Source organism: Patiria miniata, unplaced genomic scaffold (genome assembly GCF_015706575.1).
Source record: "Patiria miniata isolate m_02_andy unplaced genomic scaffold, ASM1570657v1 HiC_scaffold_19, whole genome shotgun sequence".
Taxonomy (NCBI): Eukaryota; Metazoa; Echinodermata; class Asteroidea; order Valvatida; family Asterinidae; genus Patiria; species Patiria miniata.
The window spans coordinates 11,108,026-11,133,162 of record NW_024037057.1 but is presented as its reverse complement, the minus strand read 5'-3'; the positions used below and the strand labels follow the sequence as shown (position 1 = coordinate 11,133,162).

Genomic DNA, 25,137 nt, shown 5'->3' with positions numbered 1-25,137 from the left:
TACTAATGACCATGGCATCAAACAGAAACACCTACTCATCGTTTATTCCCATCAGGTGTACCCTTGTACTGGTCGACTGATTTCTATTTCCTAGATGACAACTACTAGCTGAGGATCAAGAACCTATGATGGAAAATTTACCAGGACGTCGCAAGAAATCAAGGAAGCCCATTAGCACTCAAACTGCGGATGATGCTGGTACTTCCATCAGGCCGTCTGCAAGTCAGATCCCCCAAACATCTGGAGTTACATCAAGGGAGGACGTTGGCACTCAGCCTGCTGATGATGCTGGTACTTCCACCAGGCCGTCTACAAGTCAGATCCCCCAAACATCTGGAGTTACATCAAGGGAGGAGGTTGGCACTCAGCCTGCTGATGATGCTGGTACTTCCACCAGGCCGTCTACAAGTCAGATCCCCCAAACATCTGGAGTTACATCAAGGGAGGAGGTTGGCACTCGGCCTGCTGATGATGCTGGTACTTCCACCGGGCCGTCTACAAGTCAGATCCCCCAAACATCTGGAGTTACATCAAGGGAGGAGGTTCTCACTCAGCCTGCTGATGATGCTGGTACTTCCGCCAGGCTGTCTACAAGTCAGATTCCCCAAACATCTGGAGTTACATCAAGGGAGGAGGTCGGCACTCAGCCTGCTGATGATGCTGGTACTTCCACCAGGCCGTCTGCAAGTCAGATCCCCCAAACATCTGGAGTTACATCAAGGGAGGAGGTTGGCACTCAGCCTGCTGATGATGCTGGTACGTCCACCAGGCCGTCTACAAGTCAGATCCCCCAAACATCTGGAGTTACATCAAGGGAGGAGGTTGGCACTCAGCCTGCTGATGATGCTGGTACTTCCACCAGGCCGTCTACAAGTCAGATCCCCCAAACATCTGGAGTTACATCAAGGGAGGAGGTTGGCACTCAGCCTGCTGATGATGCTGGTACTTCCACCAGGCCGTCTACAAGTCAGATCCCCCAAACATGTGGAGTTACATCAAGGGAGGAGGTTGGCACTCAGCCTGCTGATGATGCTGGTACTTCCACCAGGCCGTCTACAAGTCAGATCCCCCAAACATCTGGAGTTACATCAAGGGAGGAGGTCGGCACTCAGCCTGCTGATGATGCTGGTACTTCCACCAGGCTGTCTACAAGTCAGATCCCCCAAACATCTGGAGTTACACCAAGGGAGGAGGTTGGCACTCAGCCTGCTGATGATGCTGGTACTTCCACCAGCCCGTCTACAAGTCAGATCCCCCAAACATCTGGAGTTACATCATGGGAGGAGGTTCTCACTCAGCCTGCTGATGATGCTGGTACTTCCACCAGGCCGTCTACAAGTCATGGCGTTGGAGTTTCAGAGGACGCATCAATTTGTACGTATCAAGTCATTTTTCTTCAATGTTCTCATTGTAGAAACAGTTTAAATCTTTGTTAAATTTGTACGTAAAACGTCATTTTTCCTCACTTTTATCATTATAGCAACTTTTTTAAGTCGGGTTATCTTCGTAAACTGTGTCTTATGAAAATCTGGCGTTAAGAAGTAAAACACAAAATACGAGATTGCGCAATACCCTACTATACACATCAATGCAACTGCTGGCGGGATTATCGGTTATTTCTAATAAATCCAAATCGAAGCACGCGTACAAATATCGCATGTTCTACTTTGACAAACGTTTCTTAAGTACAAAAGCAGGTGACTGTCATCTGTATTCAGAGAAGTAACTTTTTTTGTCTTAAAAGCATTTGATAATAATTAAACACCCCAGACACTAATATGACGTCTAAACTTCACAATATCCAATATATCCGTGTTTTTTTATTATCGATTTTTCTGCACGCCGGAGTTGACACTTTTCTTGCCCTCCTTTGTGTCGCCTAAGCGAGGCTTTTGGGGACATCTCCCCGTATGATCGACCAAAACGAACCGTATAGCCTATTTAGGTTTTAAAAAACAAGTGTATAACTTCTACACGCTTTCATGGAATTCGACTTAACTTTGATATAGTGACCTTTTGGGGAACAGACACAATTCTCCATCAGATTACCGAGGTCAACGGTCATGTAGGGGTCATTGGTGGTGGTTGTTTAAATATGCTTCAAAGTGTCTTTGTCTACAGAATTTGATGGATTTTAATGTCACTTGGAAGATGTCCTGTAAAAAAACACATGCGGTTCACAGACCACTTGTTGTTAATCCGATCTACGTCCACCTTTGCATGCTCCTAGACCACAATCTGAAGACGTGCACTAACTCATGACGTCACGATGACGTCATTGCTGGTCACGTGACTCAACCGTTAAGATGCAATCTTTTCAGGACAATATATCCTGAATTACTTGTCTGATTGGGTTGAATTTTGGTATGTACCTATACGGGGATGCGTTATATGCACAATTTGATAAGAAGTTATGATGGCGCCATATGTGATTTTATATGGATGTTTTAACTTTAAAATCTCGCCATATCTCACGAACGCAACACGCGACGATATAATTGTGTTTGTAATAGGTTTTCAGGCGATACACACTCCAACAAAAACAACGGAATAAATGTGTGCCCGTTTAAAACATAGATAAGCGGAAAATCAGATCGACACGAAACTCGACAGACAGTATAGGTTTTGTCACTGCTATGTAAAATAAAAAAATTACGTCATGAAGACGTCATCGGTTGACCTTAACCGATTTTTTTTAATGTTACATTTTTGTTCTGCTTCGGAAATTTGACACTGTTTTTTTTATTGTATCAAGCCAGCAATTGACACAAACCACGACCGCATTATACATGTAAAAGTTGTCGAGTATCGTCATGATGACGTCATCATGTGTGCGACGCTTTATTGAAGGTGAATTTCTCAAACTCGTATACAAGCCCCATTGGCTTACAACTTTGCAGGTAATGAAAAAGTCAGGTACAACTTAAGCAAGATGACGTCATCAAGTGATTTGATTTCCATGTATTTAATTATTGTTATGAGTTTAAAACGAATAAAGAAAAAGAAAGAGCCACAATCGGACAAAGAAACATTTGTTTCTGACCGAAAACAGAATCTGACTGAAAAATAATAGTAAATAGATGAAAAACAAATGTGTTACATTTAATGTTGTTCTTCTGCTTCCAAATACTGTGAAGTCATCATGTTTTTTTTTACTTAATGATAAACATGTTTCCTTTCCGAACTAAATCAGTATTCCTTCCCAGTTTTGACTGATGACGTCATTAAACGGGAAATAACTTGCACGTTTACCTAAAATATATGTAAACTGAAATGGATCATACCCAATAGATGATATTTTTCAAAACAAAACAAATAGTTGTACTTGAAAAGCAAACTTTTGTGATTTACTTCTGTTCTGACAAAAAAATATTCACAACTAAGCTAAAACTGGGCAGTGTGTAATGAAATTATTGGCTGCCCGACCACTTTGCGTTTATATCTCAATAAACGATACTTACTTCTACGAGTAAAATTAATTTTTTGATGTTGACATTTACAGTTCATTTTCCACCTGCAAGAAATGTTTTTAATAACCACTATAAATTGAATTGAATTAAACTGAATTGATACGAAGAATAGCTTTAAGCTCTGGCAGCGCAGGAGCTTCACTTGGTGGTCGGTCTGTCAGTTGGTCTGTATGTCTGTCCCCGAAAATTTACCAAAAGTATTTTACCAAAACTTATTGACTATATGTACGTTTATTTGGCTTACGTTTGTCACTAAAGAATTACAAAAATATATCCCCTGATTGTCCCATAAATTATAACTACCAAATTGAAATAAAAAAAAGCCAACAGAATATTTGTAACAATTCCGACAGGTGTTTATTAACTGTTTGTAAATGGAGGCAAAATGTGGGAAGTAATATTATGGTCGCGTGGTATTCTATGTAGTAGTTTGACGGTACCGAGAAGTTGGAAATCTAATGTCTCCAAAATTGACTAAAGGTATGGTGTTCCATATGTGCCATCTGCGTCGCGTTTTTCGCTAGAGCTTATTGTCCACTCGCAATTGTTTTTCTTTCTTGTGATTGTAGGTTACCCACAAAGAAGTGAAGCCAGCATAGGAAGCATCGGCACAATCAGCGGTAGCCACAATCCTATCATTGTTGGTTCAAGTGAAGTTTATATCACTAATTACAACTTGCCGTTGGAGGGACCTGGTAAATATAAGCCTATTCTTATTGGATGAACAAGTGTTAATGTATGTTTGGAGTGGAAGGGGCAGGGTGGTGGTATACAAATGAAAGCATTTCCAGTAGTAAGGGAGGCGGGGGTGCTGGACTTTGTCATAGGTCTGTGGGTAGTACAGGGCCATTAATGAGAAGTCAGGGTACCAGACTTTGTCATAGGTCTGTGGGTAGTACAGGGCCAATGGGAAATCCCCCGATCTCAAGAAAAAAAAAATAAAAAAAATAAATCTAACGGAGAGAGAGTGAGAGAAAGAAAAAAATTAGCTCCTCTACCTGTAAAAAAGGTAGAGGAGCTGTTTTTTAATATAAAAATGGAGAGTAATATGTTTAGACCGACGAGTATTTGAAAAATTAATAAAAAATAATATCGGTTTTTATTAAATATATCAATGAGTGAAAACCTCGAGCTATCTAATAAAACAGATCAGTGCGATCATCATATAATCATCGAGAATGGTTTTTTAGTTTGTGAAACGTGCGGTGAAATAGTCTCACGTTACTTTGATTTTTCGGCCGAAAATGCGCAAGAAGATCGTATCAATTGGTCAATTTTAAAACGAAACAAAAGAAAAACTGTGGACAAACTTGTTTTGTCTGTGTGCCCAGAGCAAGGCTCAGAAGATGTCCAAGAAACAATCAATAAATATAACGAGCTCGTTAATTACAAAACATTGAGGGGAAATGGTTGCGTCAAACGATCATTAATAGCGGCGTGTTATCATCACGTCGTTGGATTAGACAAAGAACGAGTTAGAGATTTATTTAAAGTGACTCAAAATCAATTTAATAAGGCACTAAAAAGATACGATGACCACTACAATAAAGGCGGGGCCGAGGGTGTAGCCCTAAGAGGTGAAATAGAGGTATAACTCGGTGGTTCGCTTTCATTATGTTTATTTACCGTGAATTTGAACTTGTAAGTTTTTCGATAAGAGATTTTTTTTTCTTTTGCCAGCCGTTCGTCTACCCGTTTTTTAACTTCTTTTTCAAAGTCTGTATCGTTTTTAATCTTTTGAAGCTTTGTGCTGGTCTTTGCTCTAATTTTCTGCTTAAGCTCGTTAAATTTGGCGAGCTCTCTCGTAATCAATAAGAACTCTTCGTGCGATATATCTCCGTCGTTGATGGCTTGAGACACGTATTCTTCAATCGTGTTAAGTTTGGAGTCTGCTAATATTTTAATCTGGTCGTGCTTTTTTAGCTTGGCGGATAATCGCCTAGACGCGATTCTAAGCAGAATATCTACACCAAAAGCGCCTATAAACGTTCCTTCTAGCACCAATCCAACGGGGGCTGATATAACACCCAAGAGAGCGGGAATACTGACAGCCCCCGCTACAGCCCCCAATCCTTCTAATCCTATCTCTACGTAATTAATAGTGTCGATCACTCTCTTTATTTTTTTATAAGTGCGCTCTCGGTGGTCTCTCTCTTTCAAGATTAAAGATCGAATCTCTTCAATCTTTTTAAGTCTGTACACATTTGTTTCTTCGTTACTATTTAATCGGAGTACATCTCCAGAAATATCGGGGTATAACGCCTTACCATCTACACTCATGTTTTTAATATAAAAAGATTTTAAAATTAAAAGATCTCCCACTCGATAATGATACCCTCACCCTTGTTGTTGAATACCTGTCCTTTTTCACCGCTGATAGAAAATGTCAGTTTGTCGATTATACCGTTTTTAAGATTTTTGAATCCCTCGGCTCTATCAATATCGGGTTTGCGCGTAGCCACGGGTACGATTTTTAAGATGTCAGAAGGACGACCATTAAAAAAGTTTTCACTTGTACTTAATTGCGGGCAGTGAATAAACAAAAATTTAAACGGATTAACGTCGTAAGACCCCGTATACACCACTTTGGGTACCAGTCTTCCTTTGGGTAAATTGAGTAATCGAGATACTTCTCTGTTCAAGCGCAATTTGAGATTTACGTCGGTTATCACCAACGTCACCTTTTTAGATTCTCTAAATATTCGAAAACTTACCCCGGGTATAGAATTTAAAATGAAATCGAACCAATCGACGTCGTACCACCCCGGTGCTATGATGACCGAACCGATACTTCCGAGTGGTAACGGCGCTAAATGACTCGGAGGAATAAAATCTAAATCCTCACCCGTCACGATAAGACTTCCCCTTATAATTACCCCTGCTTCCCTACTATCTCTCAACTCGCTCAACTCGCTCGCACCCATTTCTCCTTCAATAAACTTTGAAGCCAATTCCTCACCTTCAAAGATTTTTCTTTCTCTAACATATAATAATCTTACTAAAGATTGAAGCGTATTAAGTTCTAATTCAGTTTTTGGTATTTCTGAAGACATGGCGGCTAAAATCAACCCTCGCCGTTCAGCTATAATAGCTCTTTTTCTTTTGTTTGATTCTAAAACGGATTCTAGTCTATCGTCTTCGTACGCTTTTATAAGATCGTTTATAGTTTTTTGTAAAACATTTTCATCGTTAAATAAATAGTGGTATGGTATATCGGGTAACAATCGCTCTATAAAATCTCTATCCGGCGTTGTTATGTGTACATCTGAAAGAAACTCCGCGGGTATGGGGGAAGGCTTATCTGTGGTAAACGCGGGTCTCCCATCTATTTGCGTAAACCAATCAATCTCCGTGGCGCTGGAAATATTAAAATATCCGGCGTTAAACAACACCCTTTTTACGCGTATACATTTTTGACCGTTTAAATTATCTACGACGTCTTCTAATTTAAACGTCTGCTCATTTTGAAACAAGTGAAACGAATGCATTTATTTTAAAGTCTTTTTATATTAAAACTGAAACTAAAATAATGGCTGCTTTTATGTTGTTAAAAAAGCAGATACAATCGATAGCTGATCAGGTAACGAGACAAGTAAATCAAAATGTAGCTAAACGACAAGCTACCACCCCAGCGCATGTACTAGACAGTCCGTATCTCACTGGCGAACTCGAGATTACGGTCAACGCGTCTAACACGTTTTTAACCCCGTTTCCCGACTTAATCTCGGACTATAAAATATCTCGCCTCAATACCAACGATGCTGTACTTCGTTGGAAAATAGACCCCATGTCTTTTTATCAAAATCAGTTAAACTTTGCGATCTATTGCGCTACAACGGGCTGTGGTGTTGGAATCGATATTTTAAACTCGAACAACCGTTACGTTAAAGCCTTATTTAATTTTCATCTATACTTTACGGTGAGAAGGATATTAAACGACATGGCCGTAGCAATACCGGGAGAAGACTCGTTTGACGCTCTCAGCAACACCTATGATCGTGGAGCATTTACCAATATCTGTCGGACGTTTGCCATCGATCAAAATAAGTCTTTTAAACAGACGAGAGATCAAAAGACTTATGGCTTAGGTCGGCTTTTTCTTTGGAACGAAAAAACAAAATCATTTTTACTCTTGCCGTTAGACTATGATAAAAACACGACCACACTCGACGATTTTATCAACCCCACGGGTGATAAAAATTGGGGTTTAGACGATCCAAAAAAACACGATGCTTTTTTTAAGCATTGGAAGGGTTATCTCGAACAAGACGACATCGTCAAAATGGCTTGGTTAGATTTTATACCCGCCAAGAGTTCGTTTACCTCCGCGGGAATCATAAAGATCAACGAATCGATCAGATCTTACGTGTACGCTTTACTCGGTGCGCAGGCTCAAACAAAAACGAGTGTATTATCACCAGGCACCGGATTAGACGCTCAGAGACAATTTAACATCATCGTTGAAGATATCATCAATGCAGTAGACGACATGGAAACGAGTATCGATCAATTTCAAGACTCTTTGCAGTATGCCAGAACGCCTTTAAATTTTGTCGTGAAACCGGGGTTGTATTTAATTCCATCGGATATGAACTTGAGGGTTCGAACGCACGACGGCTATAACAACAATCTTCAAATCGCTACCCAGAGTATGAAAACTGGTTTGGTGCCAGATTTAAACTCACAACCTCAACCGGACGACTCTTTTGATGACACCGATGACGTCGCGCCACCAACACCCCCAGAGCCTATGACGAACGATATTGTATCACCAGCACCAACACCAGCACCTACACCCTCACCAACACCAGCACCTACACCCTCACCAACACCAGCACCTACAGTTTTAACCCAAGAACCCACGAAACTACAAACTCACCAAGACGAAAAATTATTGTTGACGGTAGGAATATTAGCTATCGTTGGCATGGGTATTTTAGCTTACGAGGCAACGCGATAAGTCACACTCTAATCTCACAAAAAAAAATAAGCCTTACCAACTTTGTGCTGGTAAGGCTTATTTTTTTGTTGTTGTTTTGTTTTTAAACTTGATTACAACTATTACTACCATCGTTTTTGCAGGTACGCAAACACCAAGGCTCCCACACCCAAAAACAAAGCCCACACGTGTTCGGCCAACCACGATACGGACTTACTCAGCGCGTTTAATATCCAACTCAATACGCTGCCTATGATACCCGGCAGAGCACCCAACGCGCTCACTCCGAGTTTTTGAAGAGCAGATGCAAAATTAGCGAGTTGTTTTGAAATCCACTCTTTGATACCACCTTTTGGTGTTGGTGTTGGTGTTGGCGATGGCGCGGGTGGGGCACCCGCACCTCTCACGCTAGCGACGATGCTACTCACTATGGTGCTGATGGCTAAACTCAAAGCGGCTAAAATACTCACTACGGTCACACCTTGTTCTCTAAACAGAGTTCTAATCTTTTCTGCCAGAGTCGTGTCGTCGCCTAAAATTTTATTAATCGTTTCTTTGATTCTAGCGATCTGACTTTTGAGCCCTCGTTTGTTGGTTTTTGCGGCTTCTAATCTGGCGGATCTTTCAGCGTCTAAGTCGCTCAATTTATCGTTTAACTCTCGTCGTTCTTCTTCGCTGATCCTATGATCACCTAATTCATGTTCGGCATCAAATATCTCTTGGTCCAGTTCTGCGAGACGCGATAAATTAAGTTCTAGGTTACCTCTCAACGTCTGAAGACTTTTGTCTAAACCCTGGAGTTCTCTGTAATTTAACCCCTCCGTTTGAGCGCCGGTGTCGCGTTGTAAATCGTCTATAATCTCGGTTACCTCATCGGTGGCTCTGGGTAGTTCTGTCAAGGGGATACTCTCAGGTTGTACTTTTTCGAGTTTATCTTTTAGTTTGGCAAGTAGTGTTGGTTTATAGTCAGCGATTTTGAGGGTGTCGCGAATAAATGCGGTACCATATTTACTTTGTAAGGTACTTAATTTGTAATATATTTTTTGACCACCTCGTCTATAAGATAATGGTTCTCGACCTTTATATGTTTTAACGTATAGATTTCTGTCTTTACCAATTTCAAAATCGTTGGGGTCGATAAACGCGGGGTCTATATTAATTTTTTTTGTAAAATGAATCAACATCTTCTTTTATTAGTTCTATAGATAAACTGCTTATTGTACCCGTGCCGAGGACGCTTTCTGTGTCTACCGGTGGTGTAGTAGTATCAAAAGTATCTTCCCAATCTAGATTGGTCTCTGCTACATCATCATCATGGTTATCATCTGTTCTTTCGTAGTCTGGATCTGTCTCAAATCCACCATCAGCCATTTATTTAATAAACCTATTTAAATTATGCCGTTTTCATTATACTACCCGGTAGTATACCCTGGGTCACCAACCAATTTTGCGTGGCCAGAGCTCCACTTATAATGCCCGTCAATTTAGCCGCATCTTCTACGCTTAGTTTGCTTAAATCTGGCGCTTTCATTTTGAGTAGTTTATTTCCTACCATGGCGTATCCCATCGAAAGACCCGATATGACGGCTCCGTGATAAATCGTATTAGCTCTTCCGTTGGTGTCAAAGTTACTCATCGTTTTTAATATAACAATTTTTAAATTGCTGGTTTATTCCATGTCTAGCGTTTTGGGGGCGATGGGTGTAGTGGGTTGCGTGACTATCGGCACTGGCTGTACAACCGGCGCAGTCACCTTACTTTTTAGTACCAGCAGCCCCACTCCTATTATAGACGCTATAGCCCCCCACATCGCCCAAGAGTTGTAGTCCGGTGAGCTCGTAGCTTCGTCCGATGTTACGTTCATTTTTGCTAATTTTAATTTCATCTGTCTATTGTGCTCGGCTAAAGCTTCACCCTGCTGTATTCGTTTAGGATTTTTAGTCTTGGTCACTCTCGTTACCGTCGGTGATGACGTTGTTTTTATCGGTTGGGGAGTCTCTGTCTCTGCTGGTTGAGCTGTGATCGTTGCTTTCTGATCTTCCATTTATTATATTAGGTTTATTAAATTTCAAATGTTTTGTTGTGATAATCGTAGCAACTAGGGGTGATATAAAAGTTCCGTACTTGTAACAAACGTCGCTCAACATACCAGCCATACTCGCGCTGATAATAGGATCGGAACTCAAGTCGTTGGTGAGTTCTTCTTCAGAATCTATAGTGACGTTATATCCTAAAACTTGTACGGGTGTAACCACAGCTAACACTCTCGAAAATAGACTTAAAGTGTATTTACCAACGGTTTTAACAATTTCATTTCCAAATTTAGTTTCGTACAGATGATACAGCTTGTCGAGTTCTTTACTGTCAAGAGCTTCGATATGTTTAACGGTGTATTCCTTTCCCAAGTACTTTCTAGAGTTTCCGGCTGCTACGACACCGCACAAACGATCTTTGTGTTTTGCGTTGTGATCTTGTTCGTTCGTTAAAGTCAGTTTTAGGTCCTCCATTTAATTAGAAACGAATTTAATTTTGTTGTAGCTTTTGCAACTTTGTTACAAAGGCAAAGGTACTCGTAGGTGTAAAACGATAAATTAATCGATATGACGATAATAGCCAAAAACTGCAAATACTCGAATATTGCTATCATTTACTAACAGCAAAATGTATTTTGTTGACGTTTGTTGATTAACAAATTGTAATACCTGTGTAGCTTGTTGAATAGGTTATTACTCAGCTAGGTTATTTTAGTTAAGCAGCTAGGTTATTTTAGTTAAGCAGCTAGGTCATATTTGTTGATGAGCTATGTTATTGACCTACTCAAGTAGCTCGTAACTAACTGGAGGTTCGGTGTATACGACCAATTTACTATATTTCACATCTCTTAAACGTCGTTTTATATAATCTCGTTCTTCAATGGGTACGACGTCATTTTCGTCTAACGCTTGATCAAACGATGTTTTATCCTTGCAGTAAAATAACGCCAACCAAGCCGTGTTTTCTCTATAATCTTTTAAAACGCTATTGTACTTTTGGGTCAATAACCAACAGCTGTGATTTACGTGTCTTCCGCTAAACGCCATTTTGCTTAAAGCGCACGTCTTTTTACGATATTTAATCTCTTGATCCGAAGAGCAATCGTCCACGATAAACAGCGTGGCAACACCTTCGAATATTTTACTGTAAAAATCGATCGCTTCGTTGAGCGTCATCTTGTACAATTCCGGATCGCAGAGGTATACCTCGAGATCTGCTTGAATCCACTTTCTTTCGATGTACGTTTTGTTTTTAAATATGGTAGGGCAAATGATGACTATCGCTTCAAATGTATTTTTATAGTCTGACTCTAACAGATCCAAAATCCATTTGGTTTTACCCGAATTTGTTTTGCCGACGATTAAAGCGCAATGCGGTTGTGTCATTTTAACTTAACAGAGATTTAAAATTCCCGTCTTCCAAGTTCAATTGAGCATCCATGACCAAAAATACGTACATCGTGAGGTCACCTTGACTTTCGGCTTCTCTGTTAAATTGAATGTTGATGCCTCCTCCGTCTCCGAGTTTCCTACCGGATCCGTGAGCGGAATTGTCGTCGTTACTTCTAAAATCGAGCCACAGACCGTACTTGTCTTTTAGGTAGTCTCCGAGGTCAAAACCCGTCAAATTTAAGTCTTTAGCTACTCCGCGCCCGCTTTCGGTATCGCTGTCTCCAAAGAACTTGCTAATTTCATTCCAGTGTTGATACTGAAACATGCCTTGACTGTAGAGTTGATTGGGTTTACCTTCTACGGTCACTGATGTTTTGGTTAGTTTTGGATTGTAAAATCGCTGCGGGTTTTTGACCGCGGGATCTTTAAACAAAAACAAAATACCCTTGAGACTCCTGATGGGTTGATTGACGCTGACGTTCCAAAGCGTGTCCGATTTGTTGACGGATCTAACTTCTAGCGAGTGGATTTTATCAAACAGATATTGCATTAACCCCTTGTGTTTATTCCTGATGGTGATAGCTAGGTCTCTGTTGGTCACCACTTCGTATTCGAGAGACAAGTTTGAGATAGAATACATCGCCGCCGTATCTGAACTGTTGACTACTTTTTCGTGATCGTTAAACTTTATCTCGTACGTCAGAGGTTGTTTTAAACCGCTGGGGTAAAAAGGGTGATGCGAAGTCAGTATGTCAATGTCTAGGGGAATACAATATCTGTTACCATAGGCATCAGCGATAGCCTGATCTTTACCGCTGTTGGCGCCCGCGTTAGCATCTCCAGCCCCAATTCTTAGTTTAGACACGTTTTCTTTTTCTATGCCCGAGTACGCCATGTTTCGAGTTGTCGAGCTGTTGATCCAATTGTCTTTAAAGTTGTGATACACGTCGGCGTGACGATAACTTACGATTTCGTGACCTTGAAGCCTGACGCTGATTTCGCTGACTAAATTTCTGGCCAAATTACCAAAAATGGTTCTATTGTCGTCGCTTCCACCGTCGAGTTCTAAACTAAAAGCTAATTTACAAGTGCCGGGTACGATCACGTCGTCTACGCCCAATTGAGGAAACTTAACTCTCAGCGTTTGCCCCGCCGATATACTACTAGGATTGTGGGTAATGACCACCTCTTTTCTCTCACCCTTGATAGATCTGGGTATTTTTAATAGCCTGCTGGGATTGAGCTTTTTTCCGTACGCATTCATTTTATTTATACGAGTTTTAAATTTAAAGGTATCTGTAAGCCAAGAAGCCCACCAATAGCGTTCCTCCCGCGATAAACGCCAGTTCTTTTTCTATTTGTTGGTCGCTAGGCTCGTAAAAATCTTCGAGTTTGGGTTCGCGGGGTAACTCGACGTTTTCTCCGGTCATTTCGTTGTAGTAACGCAACGCTTGGTCTACGTTGGAAAATGTTTCTTTAGAGGCATTTTGTTTTCTGATACGTTCGTTGAGAAAATCGAGTCGTTTTGTTCGTTCTCGTTGCCACTGATATTTGGCGGCCGAGAGTTGTTCTGTCGCTAAATCGTGTCTCTTACGCTCTTCGCTGCCATCATCCCTTAGACTTGAAAATAAAAAGTTTGAACCCGAAAAAGCTAAGGCGTTTATGATCGCACCTCCTATCATCATAGCAACAGCTGACGCCATCTATTTAATGTATAAAGCCTTTTAAAATTATTATTATAGTAAATGATGGATAAACTTCAAAAACTGTATTATAGCCCGAGCGGTTATTGGAGAGGTGAAAGCGCCGTCGACCATTTACACGATAAAACAAAAATCGATAAAAAGGTAATCAGAGATTGGCTTAAAAAACAAGCGATCTGGCAAATTTATCTACCGGGTCCCGCGTATGTACCCAGACCTACGAGTACATCGCAAGAGTTTGAAACACCAAACGATTTTCACCAAATGGATGTGTTATACCTACCCTGGGATAAAGTAAAACGCAAGACTTATAAATACGCTTTGACGGTTGTCGACGTAGCGAGTCGATACCACGAAGCAGAACCTTTGGTTTCTAAAACGGCGGATTCCACCCAAGATGCTATCGTCAAGATTTACGCGAGATCTCCTTTGAGTTACCCTAAAACGTTGAGAGTAGACGCCGGTACCGAATTTAAAGGTGCATTTAAAAAATGGATGACCTCAAAAAACGTGAACCAGGAAACCACCGATCGCAGGGTATCGTAGAAAGATTTAACCGAACGCTAGCCGAGAGACTATTTGGTCATCAGTACGCTCAAGAAATGTTAAATCCCGAGAGTAGAAACACGCAATGGGTCGAGCGATTACCCAGCGTGATCAAGGCAATAAATGACGAAACGACGAGATTAATAGCTAAAGCACCGTCAGAGGCGGTTAAACTAGAACAGGTCCGTCAATTGCCGGCTAACCCCGTTAAAACAAAAGAGCAACAATTACCGCAAGACGCCATGGTTAGATATTTATATTACCCGGGCGAGCAAGAGGGTGGAACTTCGAGAAGAGCCACGGATCCCATTTGGAGCGTAGACATTTATAACGTGGAAAAAAGAACGAGTCAATTTAAAATGATTAACGGTAAAAAAGTCACGACGGGTCCTACTCTTTATTACCTGCAAAACGGCCCAAAAAGGAGTTTTGTGAGACAAGAGCTTCAAGTCGTACCCGAGGACACGCAATTACCGCCTAATTAATATCTAGATTGCGGTGACCATAAGCGAGCGTGTTTATACCGTCCGGTAAAATGTACCTCTTGGTATCCAACGGACTCAACGATAGTTTATTTTGAGATATTGTGTAAAGGATGTGTTTTTCAGATCTAATTTGAGTCATCGTTTCTGTTTTAGATTTATTTTTAAAGATGCAGTCGTAGTAGTGCCGGTGTTTTAATTTTTTGTCAGTGACCGATTTTGTGACCCCCTTGGCTTTTTTAAGAGTGATGTTGTTGTCATCCGCTAAAATCGAGTACATCTTAGGTCTTATGCAAACGGCTTCTTGAATGACCTTACCTCCAAACTCGTCTTTAAATTTACCGATCACTTTCTTATTGGTTGGATCGTACAACTCGTGATCCAGATTGTAATTTGAAAAGTCGTAGTGTTGCCCGTGAGATTGCATGTCTTTGTATATGTCATCCGTGTAAACGACAATCAACAGACTGTCCGTATCCGTATACATCAACCTGATTTTATCTCCGTACTTGTCTTTCAATCGGTTGTAATAAAAATCGTACATCAGCGTCTTTGAGAGATCTAAGATGCTCACTCCGCAGTAAATGGGTTTGTTTAACAAGGTTTTAGTCTTGTACGTTTCGACAAACGACAGGTCACATTCTGAAAACGGCGTTGTTGTTTTATAGCTCGGTTTTTGAATTATTTTTTTGTATTTTTCTTGATCGCTCTCGTTATTGTCTCTCAGTAGGTAACCGTCTATTCGATTTCTAACGTTTTCCATCGTCTTACCAAACACGCTGTTATTCATCAGTTTAAAAAAGTCTTTCTCAAAATCAGAGGTCGCTTTTGTTCGGAGTTGCGTGTTTTTATCGATGTAAGATTTCATCCAAGGCGCTTGTTTAAATTTTAACACGCGATGTACCTTTTTTACTTTCAAACCGAGTTTGAGATACATCTGCAACGTAACGTAGTGCAACACATATTTTTGTTTTGGATTAAGCGTACACGTTAATTTTTGTACGTCGCTACTAGGTTCGGTATCCAATAACTCGTTTTGATAATCAGACATCCAATCTTGGGGTATGACCATATTTTCGGGTGCTAGTGGATAATCGTTATGCTTGACGTGTAGATCGTGCGGGTAATCGAGGTCTACTTCAAAAAGTAGCCGGTGTTGGACGTTTTCTTAAGCGTTAATATTCTTTCTTCGGTAAACGGTTTCGAGGGTGTCCATTTAAAATCGCTGTACGGTAGATATTGACTCATAGCCCAACCGTACAGATTGTTGGCATCCAGATAAGCGATATAACTCGAGGGTTTGTTTGAATCGTAGTCATCGAGATATTGATTATTGGCTTTGTGATGTCTCATTCCACCCACGCTCGATATGCCTCCTCGTTTTGCCTTTTCAAAAAATAAATGTTTGTCGACGTCTTGCAATAGTTCAAGTTTAATTTCCGAGTGTTTCAATAGAGCATCCCAGGACAATCCGGGTGCGGTGTAATAATTGGCTGGATCTAGCCCGTAGTTTGTAATGCACGTTCTTCTAAAGTTTTCAAATACGCCTGCAAGTAATAACGTATCGGTGGTCACGTACAAGTCGTGATATTCTCCTAGATTGTGTATATTAAACTCGTTCCACACGCGTTTAGCTCTGTCGTAGTCTTGTTGCGATATATGTTCGTCTTTTAGTCTGCTATAAAACTTGCTGATGGGTGGTAGGCTGGTCTCTTGAAACTTATCAAACGAGTTCATATATTGGTAGGGATAAATTCCTTTTTGTAATAGCAAGTCAGGATGTTTAAAATGCTTTTTGAGTAGCTGAAACGACTCTTTTGGACAAGCTTTCACTAATTTATCCAACGATGATGCCATAAAACTAAACGAGTCTAAAAATCGTAGATTTCCTATTGAAAACGAAATATACTTTTCTGAATTTTTAGCGATCACTTGTATTTCTGTTTGACTATCGTATTCTGAAATACTCTGCATGATCAAGTGAGCGTCGTAATTTTGTAAATTGTGAAAAAAGACCGGTATCGGTGTACAACCGGGTTTAATTTGTAGTTTGAGGTTACAATAAGCGTGTGCAGCACCCCTATATTTACCAGTGACGTGGCAGTGATCTCTCACCTTTCTAAATTTGTTGATTCTCTTTTTACAGTCAAGACATTTAGACTCGGTAAATCCCTTACTATTTTTGTACTGATATTCTTTCTTTTGTTTTATCGTCTTGGGTTCTCTGGGCTTCTGGCACTGACAGTTGCTCGAGTAATTGGGATAAATTGCTTTTTCACAAATCCAACACGCGTTTGTTTTATCATGATGGTCTTTAGCTCGCTCGTTAAATTTCATGGTTTGGGGTTTTTCAAATATGCAATTAATATCGCTTTGTAATTGTAACAACGTCGTTATAAATCTAGTTGAAGCGTCTTTGCCTCTATAAGTCTCTTGATACACATTTTTAGCGTCGCATCGAACTACAACTAGCGAATAACCGCTAGCTTTGTGAACGTTAATCTTTTTTGTGTTTGTCTCTTTGTCTGAGTGAGTAGGTTTAGATGTTAGTGTCTGTGTGGGTGTTGTTGTTGTTTGTAGTATGGATTCAAAGTCAGCATAAATGACAAATGGTGCTTTTTGTTTGTGTCTATAGTTTTTAAATTCTAATATCGGTACGTCTCTTTCGCCCGGTTGCCCGTCTATGTATTTTGGTTTACCCAAAGGAAATACAATCTTTGATGGATGCGCATCTATACCCTTACAATCTGCGATATGTCTGTCTAATTTGTTTTGATTGGTAAATGGCATAGACATCTTCGACAAAAATATTTCTTACATTTATGTTTGGTAACGTCGTACATCAACCTCGTAAAATATTTTATCCAACAATAGTGATGCTTGTCACCTTTAGAAATCAAAAGCAGATCGATCTCTCGTGACCCATAGTTTTTAGACACGTATAATGGATATATCTCACCCTCATAACCGTATACGTTTATCGATAAATTATTTTATTATAATTATTATTTTATTATAATAATTATTAAATTATTTGAGCAGCTCTCAAACACCATCTCAAACACTCGTCGTCTTTGTTTTTGATGTTGATCATCGCCTGTTTAATTTTAAGATGTTCGGGTAGGTTTATGTAAGAACTACCTCTCGCTGGATTATATCTGTTGATGTTGATGTATAACGCCATTATCTTTTTTAAAACCCAACCCGATCCTTGATTCGTATACCTTTCATCCTTTTTGAATAGCTCTTCGATCTCTTCTCTTAAAGCCTGTTTTATTTGACTTTGATTTAAAACGGCTTTTGGCTTGCTATAATGAATAGCTTCGATCGTATCGCTCGTACCATCCGGTTTGGTTTTTTCATATTTTATTTTGATTGTGAGCTCCATTTTTAAACCTCTCAGCTCTCTCAATTCTGACTTGATTTTATTGACTATTTGTTCCTTGTGCGAATCAAAAAACTTGATTAAATCGTGGTTATAAAGTCTGGGGTTTAATTCCCAGTTTCTGTAGTAATTTCTAAACCTTCTCGTTTCTCTAAAAGCTGACTCTGTAAAGTATTCGGGTTGTCTGTATGTTTTAATCGCCGAGATTAAATTTTTTTTCAAAACTCGTCCTTTATAACCCGTCGGTACGTATTCTAGATTTTGTTCGTCTACAATCTGTTTGAGCTCATAAAGTTTCTTTTTCCTCAAGTTTTTAAATTTACTTTCATAATGTTTTATCCCCTCGATGTAAACTTTACGAGTAAGAGAAACATTTTCATTGTGCGGTATATTATACCGCTGCACGTAATCACGCAGCGTGGCTTTGTTCCATTTAGAATATCCTTTGACGGTCGGTCTGAACATATTACTCTCCATTTATTATAGGAAATATAATATTTTTTTTTCTCATTTTTTTTGGAAGACAGACTTTAGATTTATAAGCAATCAGACTCACCTCATTTTTCAAGGTCATGTTGTTTACGCCAAATTTCTATCGTGCCTCAACACGTTTCAAGGTCACGTTGTGGTGACTCACACATTTTTCAAGGTCACGTGGTGGTGACATCACCTCATTTTAGCGACGACAGATTTTTTTTATTTTTTTTTCTCTCTCTCTCCCGGCGTCAGGATTTTTTTTTTTTTTTTCTCTCTCTCTCTCTCTCTCTCCCGGCGTCAGGATTTTTTTTTTTTTTTTTTTTTTTTTTTTTCTCTCTCTCTCCCGGCGTCAGGATTTTTTTTTTTTTTTTTTCTCTCTCTCTCTCTCCCGGCGTCAGGATTTTTTTTTTTTTTTTTTTTTTTTTTTTCTCTCTCTCTCTCCCGGCGTCAGGATTTTTTTTTTTTTTTTTCTCTCTCTCTCTCCCGTACGGAGCTTTTAAAGGGACATAGATGAAAAAAAAAATTGAAAACATCTTCGTTAGAAAGAAAAAAATCTGCGTTCGAACGAAAAAAAATCTGCGTTCGAACGAAAAAAATCTGCGTTCGAACGAAAAAAATCTTCGTTCGAACGAAAAAAATCTTCGTTCGAACGAAAACAATCTGCGTTCGAACGAAAAAAATCTGCGTTCGAACGAAAAAAATCTGCGTTCGAACGAAAAAAATCTGCGTTCGAACGAAAAAAATCTGCGTTCGAACGAAAAAAATCTGCGTTCGAACGAAAAAAATCTGCGTTCGAACGAAAAAGCTGTTTGCTGTAAGCTGTTTGCCCTCCCTGTGCTGCCCCACCACTTTGATTTTTGTGGGTCAAAACATTCTTTGCCCTGAAAACTGTTGTACCAAACATGTAAAACGTATCAATCATGATGTGACTCATATCATGCTCTTGTAAGTGCAACAGTTTCTCCACATTTAACTGGTTATCCCTGGGCCACCAAAAACATGTCGGGCTAGCCATGGCTATTAGAATAGCCCGACATGTTTGTCAATTGCTATGAGTATGAGTAGGAATCAGCTAATTAGTGCATCCCGTATCTGAAAGTGAGGAAGCAGAAAGTACATGTACATGTACAAGTGTTGGACTAGTAAAATAGGCTTATTGAAAGCCAGAAATGATCAAACAATATATACATGTCAGTCGCTTCTAAAGTTTGGAACTATTACAAGGATTAGGAATGAAAATTTATACTGTAAAGGATTTGTGGATAGACAAATTTCTGAAAATCACAATGACGACCAGTTATATTGTTTTACCTGAAAAATTAGAAAGATAATTATATAGCCTTTTTAATTATTTTTTTTAAACTTGCCTCACTTTATAAAAAGAAACCAAAAAGGCAAATTACTTTTAAAAATGTCTCATAAGTGTGTTGCCTCAGCATAGCATAATGGGTGGGACTGATGGGGTGGGGGGGGGTTGTGTTGTAGCTAGTATTGTAACAGGATAGGGACTCTTCAAAAAAGAAGGACAATTAGCTAGATCTTCATTGCAATGGTTAAACTTCATGACCAACTAACAGCAAGCCCTAGTAAGACCGTTTGAAAGCTCATAGACTGCTTTAAGACCAGTTATTGAAATTCCTGCACTTGGGCCACGGACCTACATTGGGCACATATGTCATGCATGTTGGACCTGAAAAAAACATGACCAAATCACCCACATAAGTGGTGGGGCAGCACAGGGAGGGCAAACAGCTTACAGCAAACAGCAAACAGCTTTTTCGTTCGAACGCAGATTTTTTTCGTTCGAACGCAGATTTTTTTCGTTCGAACGCAGATTTTTTTTCGTTCGAACGCAGATTTTTTTCGTTCGAACGCAGATTTTTTTCGTTCGAACGCAGATTTTTTTCGTTCGAACGCAGATTTTTTTCGTTCGAACGCAGATTTTTTTCGTTCGAACGCAGATTTTTTTCGTTCGAACGCAGATTTTTTTCGTTCGAACGCAGATTTTTTTCGTTCGAACGCAGATTTTTTTTCGTTCGAACGCAGATTTTTTTCATTCTTACGATGATTTTTTCATTTTTTTTTCACCTATGTCCCTTTAAAAGCTCCGTACTCCCGGCGTCAGGATTTTTTTTTTTTTTTTTTTTTCTCTCTCTCTCCCGGCGTCAGGATTTTTTTTTTTTTTTTTTTTTTTTTTTATGGAGATTTGGGGATTCCCCTATTTTTCCAAAACCGAGAGCGGCGTGCCCAAGCTCGCCGCAGATTTTTTCGATTTTGGTCCCGTACGCCCGCCTCCCTTACTACTTTTCCAGTTCTGCAGGCTAGAGATAGTGTCACCAATTTTCTTGGTACAGCTTTAGGCCATTGCATTACAGTATATGATGGACACAATTATGGGGGCGCTATTTATAGTGGATAAAATCTTGTAAGTTGTCTCTTTATGGGCACGGTGCAGACCTGTATATAGACCCACAACTGCTTACGCAGGCCAAATCACAATTGGCAGGCCCCCACTTGTTGTTTTTCGAGCATTTTGTGGGCCATGAACTTAAGCTCTGTAAAAAAATGTTGGTTAATGCCATGCACGGGACTGCAGCTCGTATTTCTATAAAATTCGGATCATGACATTGGTCCTAGAATTGTTTTTTTTTTTACGCAGGCCACGTGACTACTTTAAGGGGTGATCATCTTTGTATTCATAAAATAAGTAGGAAATTGTTGACGATTAAATTAACTCTAATTTCTTTCATTTGATAGGTGTCCTGAATATCTTGGAGAGTACGTTTTAAAAAAAGTGGTCGTAATTATCTTTGAGGTCTTTAGGTGTCGATTTACAGGTCTGAAACCCCATTTTTTACGCATGCCAAAAAGCGTTCCCTTTGAACACCATGTCTAAAACAAAAGCTACGTCACTCATTTATTTTGCATTGATGCATGAATGAAGTAATGGAATAATGGGTTGTTGGGAAAACAAAATAACCATAAGCGTGATAAAAGCAAAAGAATGGTTTCTGAAAAATCTCAAAATAGCAGGTACAGTTCAAATTCGAGATTAATTAATTAACGTTGTTTAAAGAGTGACTGCAAACATTTGGAAATTTGGCCCGGTGATTATGAACTCGTTACACTTTCTGCTAATTGTGACTTCGTTTCAGGGCCTACTGGTGGAATAGCATCCCTTACTGATCTGACGAATATCCAGCAGCTTGTTATGGAGTACAACAAGGATGTAACAAGCACCATTCCTGCACACCCTTTGGATCCTTCAAGGACCTTGGAAATTGACCGGTTTTCTAAACTAGAACTCACTCAGAACGTAGGAGGTAATGAGACTACACAAGAACCCATTCATTTACCGGAGGGGACACGGAATTTAGATAAAGTAATAACAAAGCCCCTTTGCTCTTTTGAAGAGATGCTTGACGTTATAGTAACAAAGCTGAGGGTCCTTCTCTCAGGAAGGGCGGGATTTGGCAAGTCTACTCTTTCATTGAGAGTTGCAAATGCGAGCACTGATCCCAATTCCGTGATGGCAAAGTTCAAACTTGTGTTCCCTGTAAAACTGAAGCAAATGCAACAGACAAGTTGCGTCCTTGAGGCCATACGCGACCAGATTTTACCTCAAATCGAGAAAGCAGTTTTGAAGAAAGTTATTGAAAATAACGAAGCGGATACAGCCTTCCTATTGGACGGATTGGATGAGATTCCATCCCATGTTCTCAATTCTCCGGCCCCGGAAGGTGGCTATGGGATCAAGGACATCTTGTATAACAAGGTGTTGAGACGCAGTACTGTCTTAGTATCAACTCGACCACACATGGTTGACTTTGCCATCAAGGGATACCCACGCTACACCCACGTTAAAACGTTGGGTTTCACAATCGACACTGCAAAGAAATACATAACATCCTACTTTGCTACAAAAGGTGCCGCTAAAAATGGTGAATCATTAATTTCACACGTAAAATCCAGCTCATTGATGCGCACACTGACCCAGGTTCCAATCCTTGTACTCTTTATGTGCATAGTTTGGGAGAATCTTTCAAGATTGCCTGAGAAATTAACGGAACTTTACACAGAGTTTACTGAGGTTCTAGTCAGTCGCTGTTGCGATGAAAGTGAGAATCAGGTGGCGCTGATGAAATCAATCGTGCGTGGACTGGGACCAGTCGCTCTTGATGGGTTACTAAAAACCAAGGGGGAAAGGCTCGTGTTCTCCTCACAGGAATTTGAAGAGAAAGCCTTGGAGGATGGGTGTCGATTGGGTTTCCTTCAACAAGAAAGTTTCACGAGTGGCTTGAAGAAGATGAAAGTAGTAGCTTTTCTACACAAGTCTAAGCAAGAATACTTCGCAGCATACTACTTTGCCAATTTGCATCACGAAAACGAAGAGGAGTTTCATGAAAGGTTGAAGCAGATCAATCCAGACAATGTCGAAGCAATGGAATATCTGCTTCGGTTTACATGCGGCATATCATCGGGGTCTAAGGCTACTGCGCTCATCCTCGAGCACGTACAAAAACTATGTAAGGACAGAAGAATGCGTCACGGGTTTAAACTGCAGAAACTGACGCTCCTATCATTGTTTGAGTCGGGTTGTGACGATCTGGCTGATAAGCTGGACCGACCAACTGAAGCGCAATGTGATAGTCAGGAGGATCTGTTAGCAATGCGCTATTACTTGCAGTGTCTCCGTCTGCCACTAGTAGAACTTAAGAAGTTAAAAGTCAGGGTAAATTCGCATGAAGAATTGGCGCCGTTGAGGAGATTTGATAGCCTACTGCATGATGAAACTACAGTAAACACTGAAATAAGTATCAACTGCAGATTGGATGAATGGCTGAAGCTGCTGGAAGAGATACTACCGATTGATGACATCATGTCAATCAGGAGATTTCGGGTGACTGTCACTTACACCCTGTCGGAAAAAGCGGACGACGAGATACTGGCAACTTCAGGGGTGGATGAGAGGCTTTGTGATCAAATAGAGCTTATAGTGAATATGCGACCGTGGTCTCTTCTTAGTGAGCGTGTGTTAGGATCTCTGTCTCGTGTATACAAGCAGATCATTAGGGAAGTCGCACTGTGGAATAAAACGTATGATGACGTCATTAGACTAGCGAATGCACTGCCTGGTTGTGATAGGTTGACATACGTAGATGTGTTCGATACCAACCTTCACGGCCATCTGGCTGGTGTAGCCCCTCTTGCTCCTCCATCCCTGCGTCGGTTGAGATTAAACTCATGTGAACTGAATGATGATGACGTCCCTGACCTGATCAGCATTTTCCCTGCCGGGCATTTTTTGGTGTGGCTTGATGTTCGTGGCAATGCATTCAGTGTGGTTGGAGTGGATACTCTTACTGCTCATCTCAAGAATCTGCCTATACTAATCGTGCTTGAGCTTCAGTACAAAGGTCCCGATAGAGAGCGTGTCCAGCAGGTGGCCAAGCAAAATCTTAAACCAAATGTCCAATTATGCTAATTATATGATACAAAGGGATAACATTTATTTACAGAGACATATTCGTATTACATTCCTAATGTAAATAACAACGTTGGAAAGCAAAAGAAGGACAAAAATTCCGTAAAAATACACGTTCAGACAGGCGCGGATGCAGAAGGGCGGGGGTGTGGGGGGGGGGGTGGGGGTGGGTGGAGGTCGAAACCCCCTTCCTGCTCTGACACACAAAACATATAATAATTATAATATTAATAATTGTCTATTATGTCCGCCTGTCTGCAACAATCGGAAATAAAACAAATTTGACGGGCATGATTCCCCCGCAAATATTTCGGGATCCGCCCCTGTTGAGAAGTATTATAAAATAAAATTGAGTGAAATACACCACGTATCAGAAATTTTTCAGCGGATTTGGCGAATGCATTGTTGTTAATTACGATGGAACACTAAAGAAACTTGCCCAAAAGCTTCCCAAGTAAAATTACAAAATTACAAAGAAAAGATAAAATACAGATGTCATCCAAGATTGACTGTAAGCTTAGTAACTTGGTTCAAGGTCTGCCTCTGTCCTCTTGTACCTTGTTCATATCCCAGGACTTCGTGAATTCACGCCCCTTGCCTTCCACCTCAGCATGTCTATGAACGGAGCTTGGCATTGCAGTGCTTGCTTGCCACTACACAATCGGTACCCAGTTCACATCTTTGCAATGTGAAATGATTCATCCTTATAGTGCTACGTACTTCCCTTTCCTTTCATCTTCTCCAGGGTTCGAACCCAACCATGGCTACTTTGTTGTTTTCCTTGGATGCTCGTTTTGCTCAATCTTTCTATATCCGCTTGACCACTTTTTGTTTCTTGTCTGTTTCGGCGAGGTTCTCATCCAACTAGGGATTTTTTTGAGGCTGATTGACTCTGCATCATGGCTGTTTGTATTAGATGTATATGTCTGGACATTTGAGGTGGTGGCCGTGTACTCCCATTGCACAACCATTCGGTTCGATTCCCGTCAAGGGCAAATGCCACAGCTGCATCACGTGGTTTCTGCCAAGAACTGTTCTCTCTCATCCCTCTCTTGCTTCTTAGACTTGAATTTCCTTCCTTATTTTCTCTTAACTCTAACGAGTCATCTGAGGATTGCCAGAGACAAAACGCTGAACATTCCTGAACACATCCAAGGCAACCACATGAAATATATATCATGAAGATTTCAACATATTTTGGTTAATTCCCAAAAATCTGTTCAAA

The 25,137-nt window shown here is 40.3% G+C and overlaps 1 protein-coding gene across 1 annotated transcript; it reads left to right on the top strand.

Annotated features, from left to right (window-relative positions):
* Positions 1-1,250: 1,250 nt before the first annotated feature.
* On the top strand, positions 1,251-24,031 carry LOC119725786. The gene is made up of 3 exons (XM_038197361.1): positions 1,251-1,374; positions 4,040-4,165; positions 21,583-24,031. Exon 3 carries the CDS (start codon positions 21,639-21,641, stop codon positions 23,910-23,912), a length of 2,274 nt encoding a protein of 757 aa, XP_038053289.1. The 5' UTR covers positions 1,251-1,374; positions 4,040-4,165; positions 21,583-21,638; the 3' UTR covers positions 23,913-24,031.
* The last annotated feature ends 1,106 nt before the right edge of the window (positions 24,032-25,137 follow it).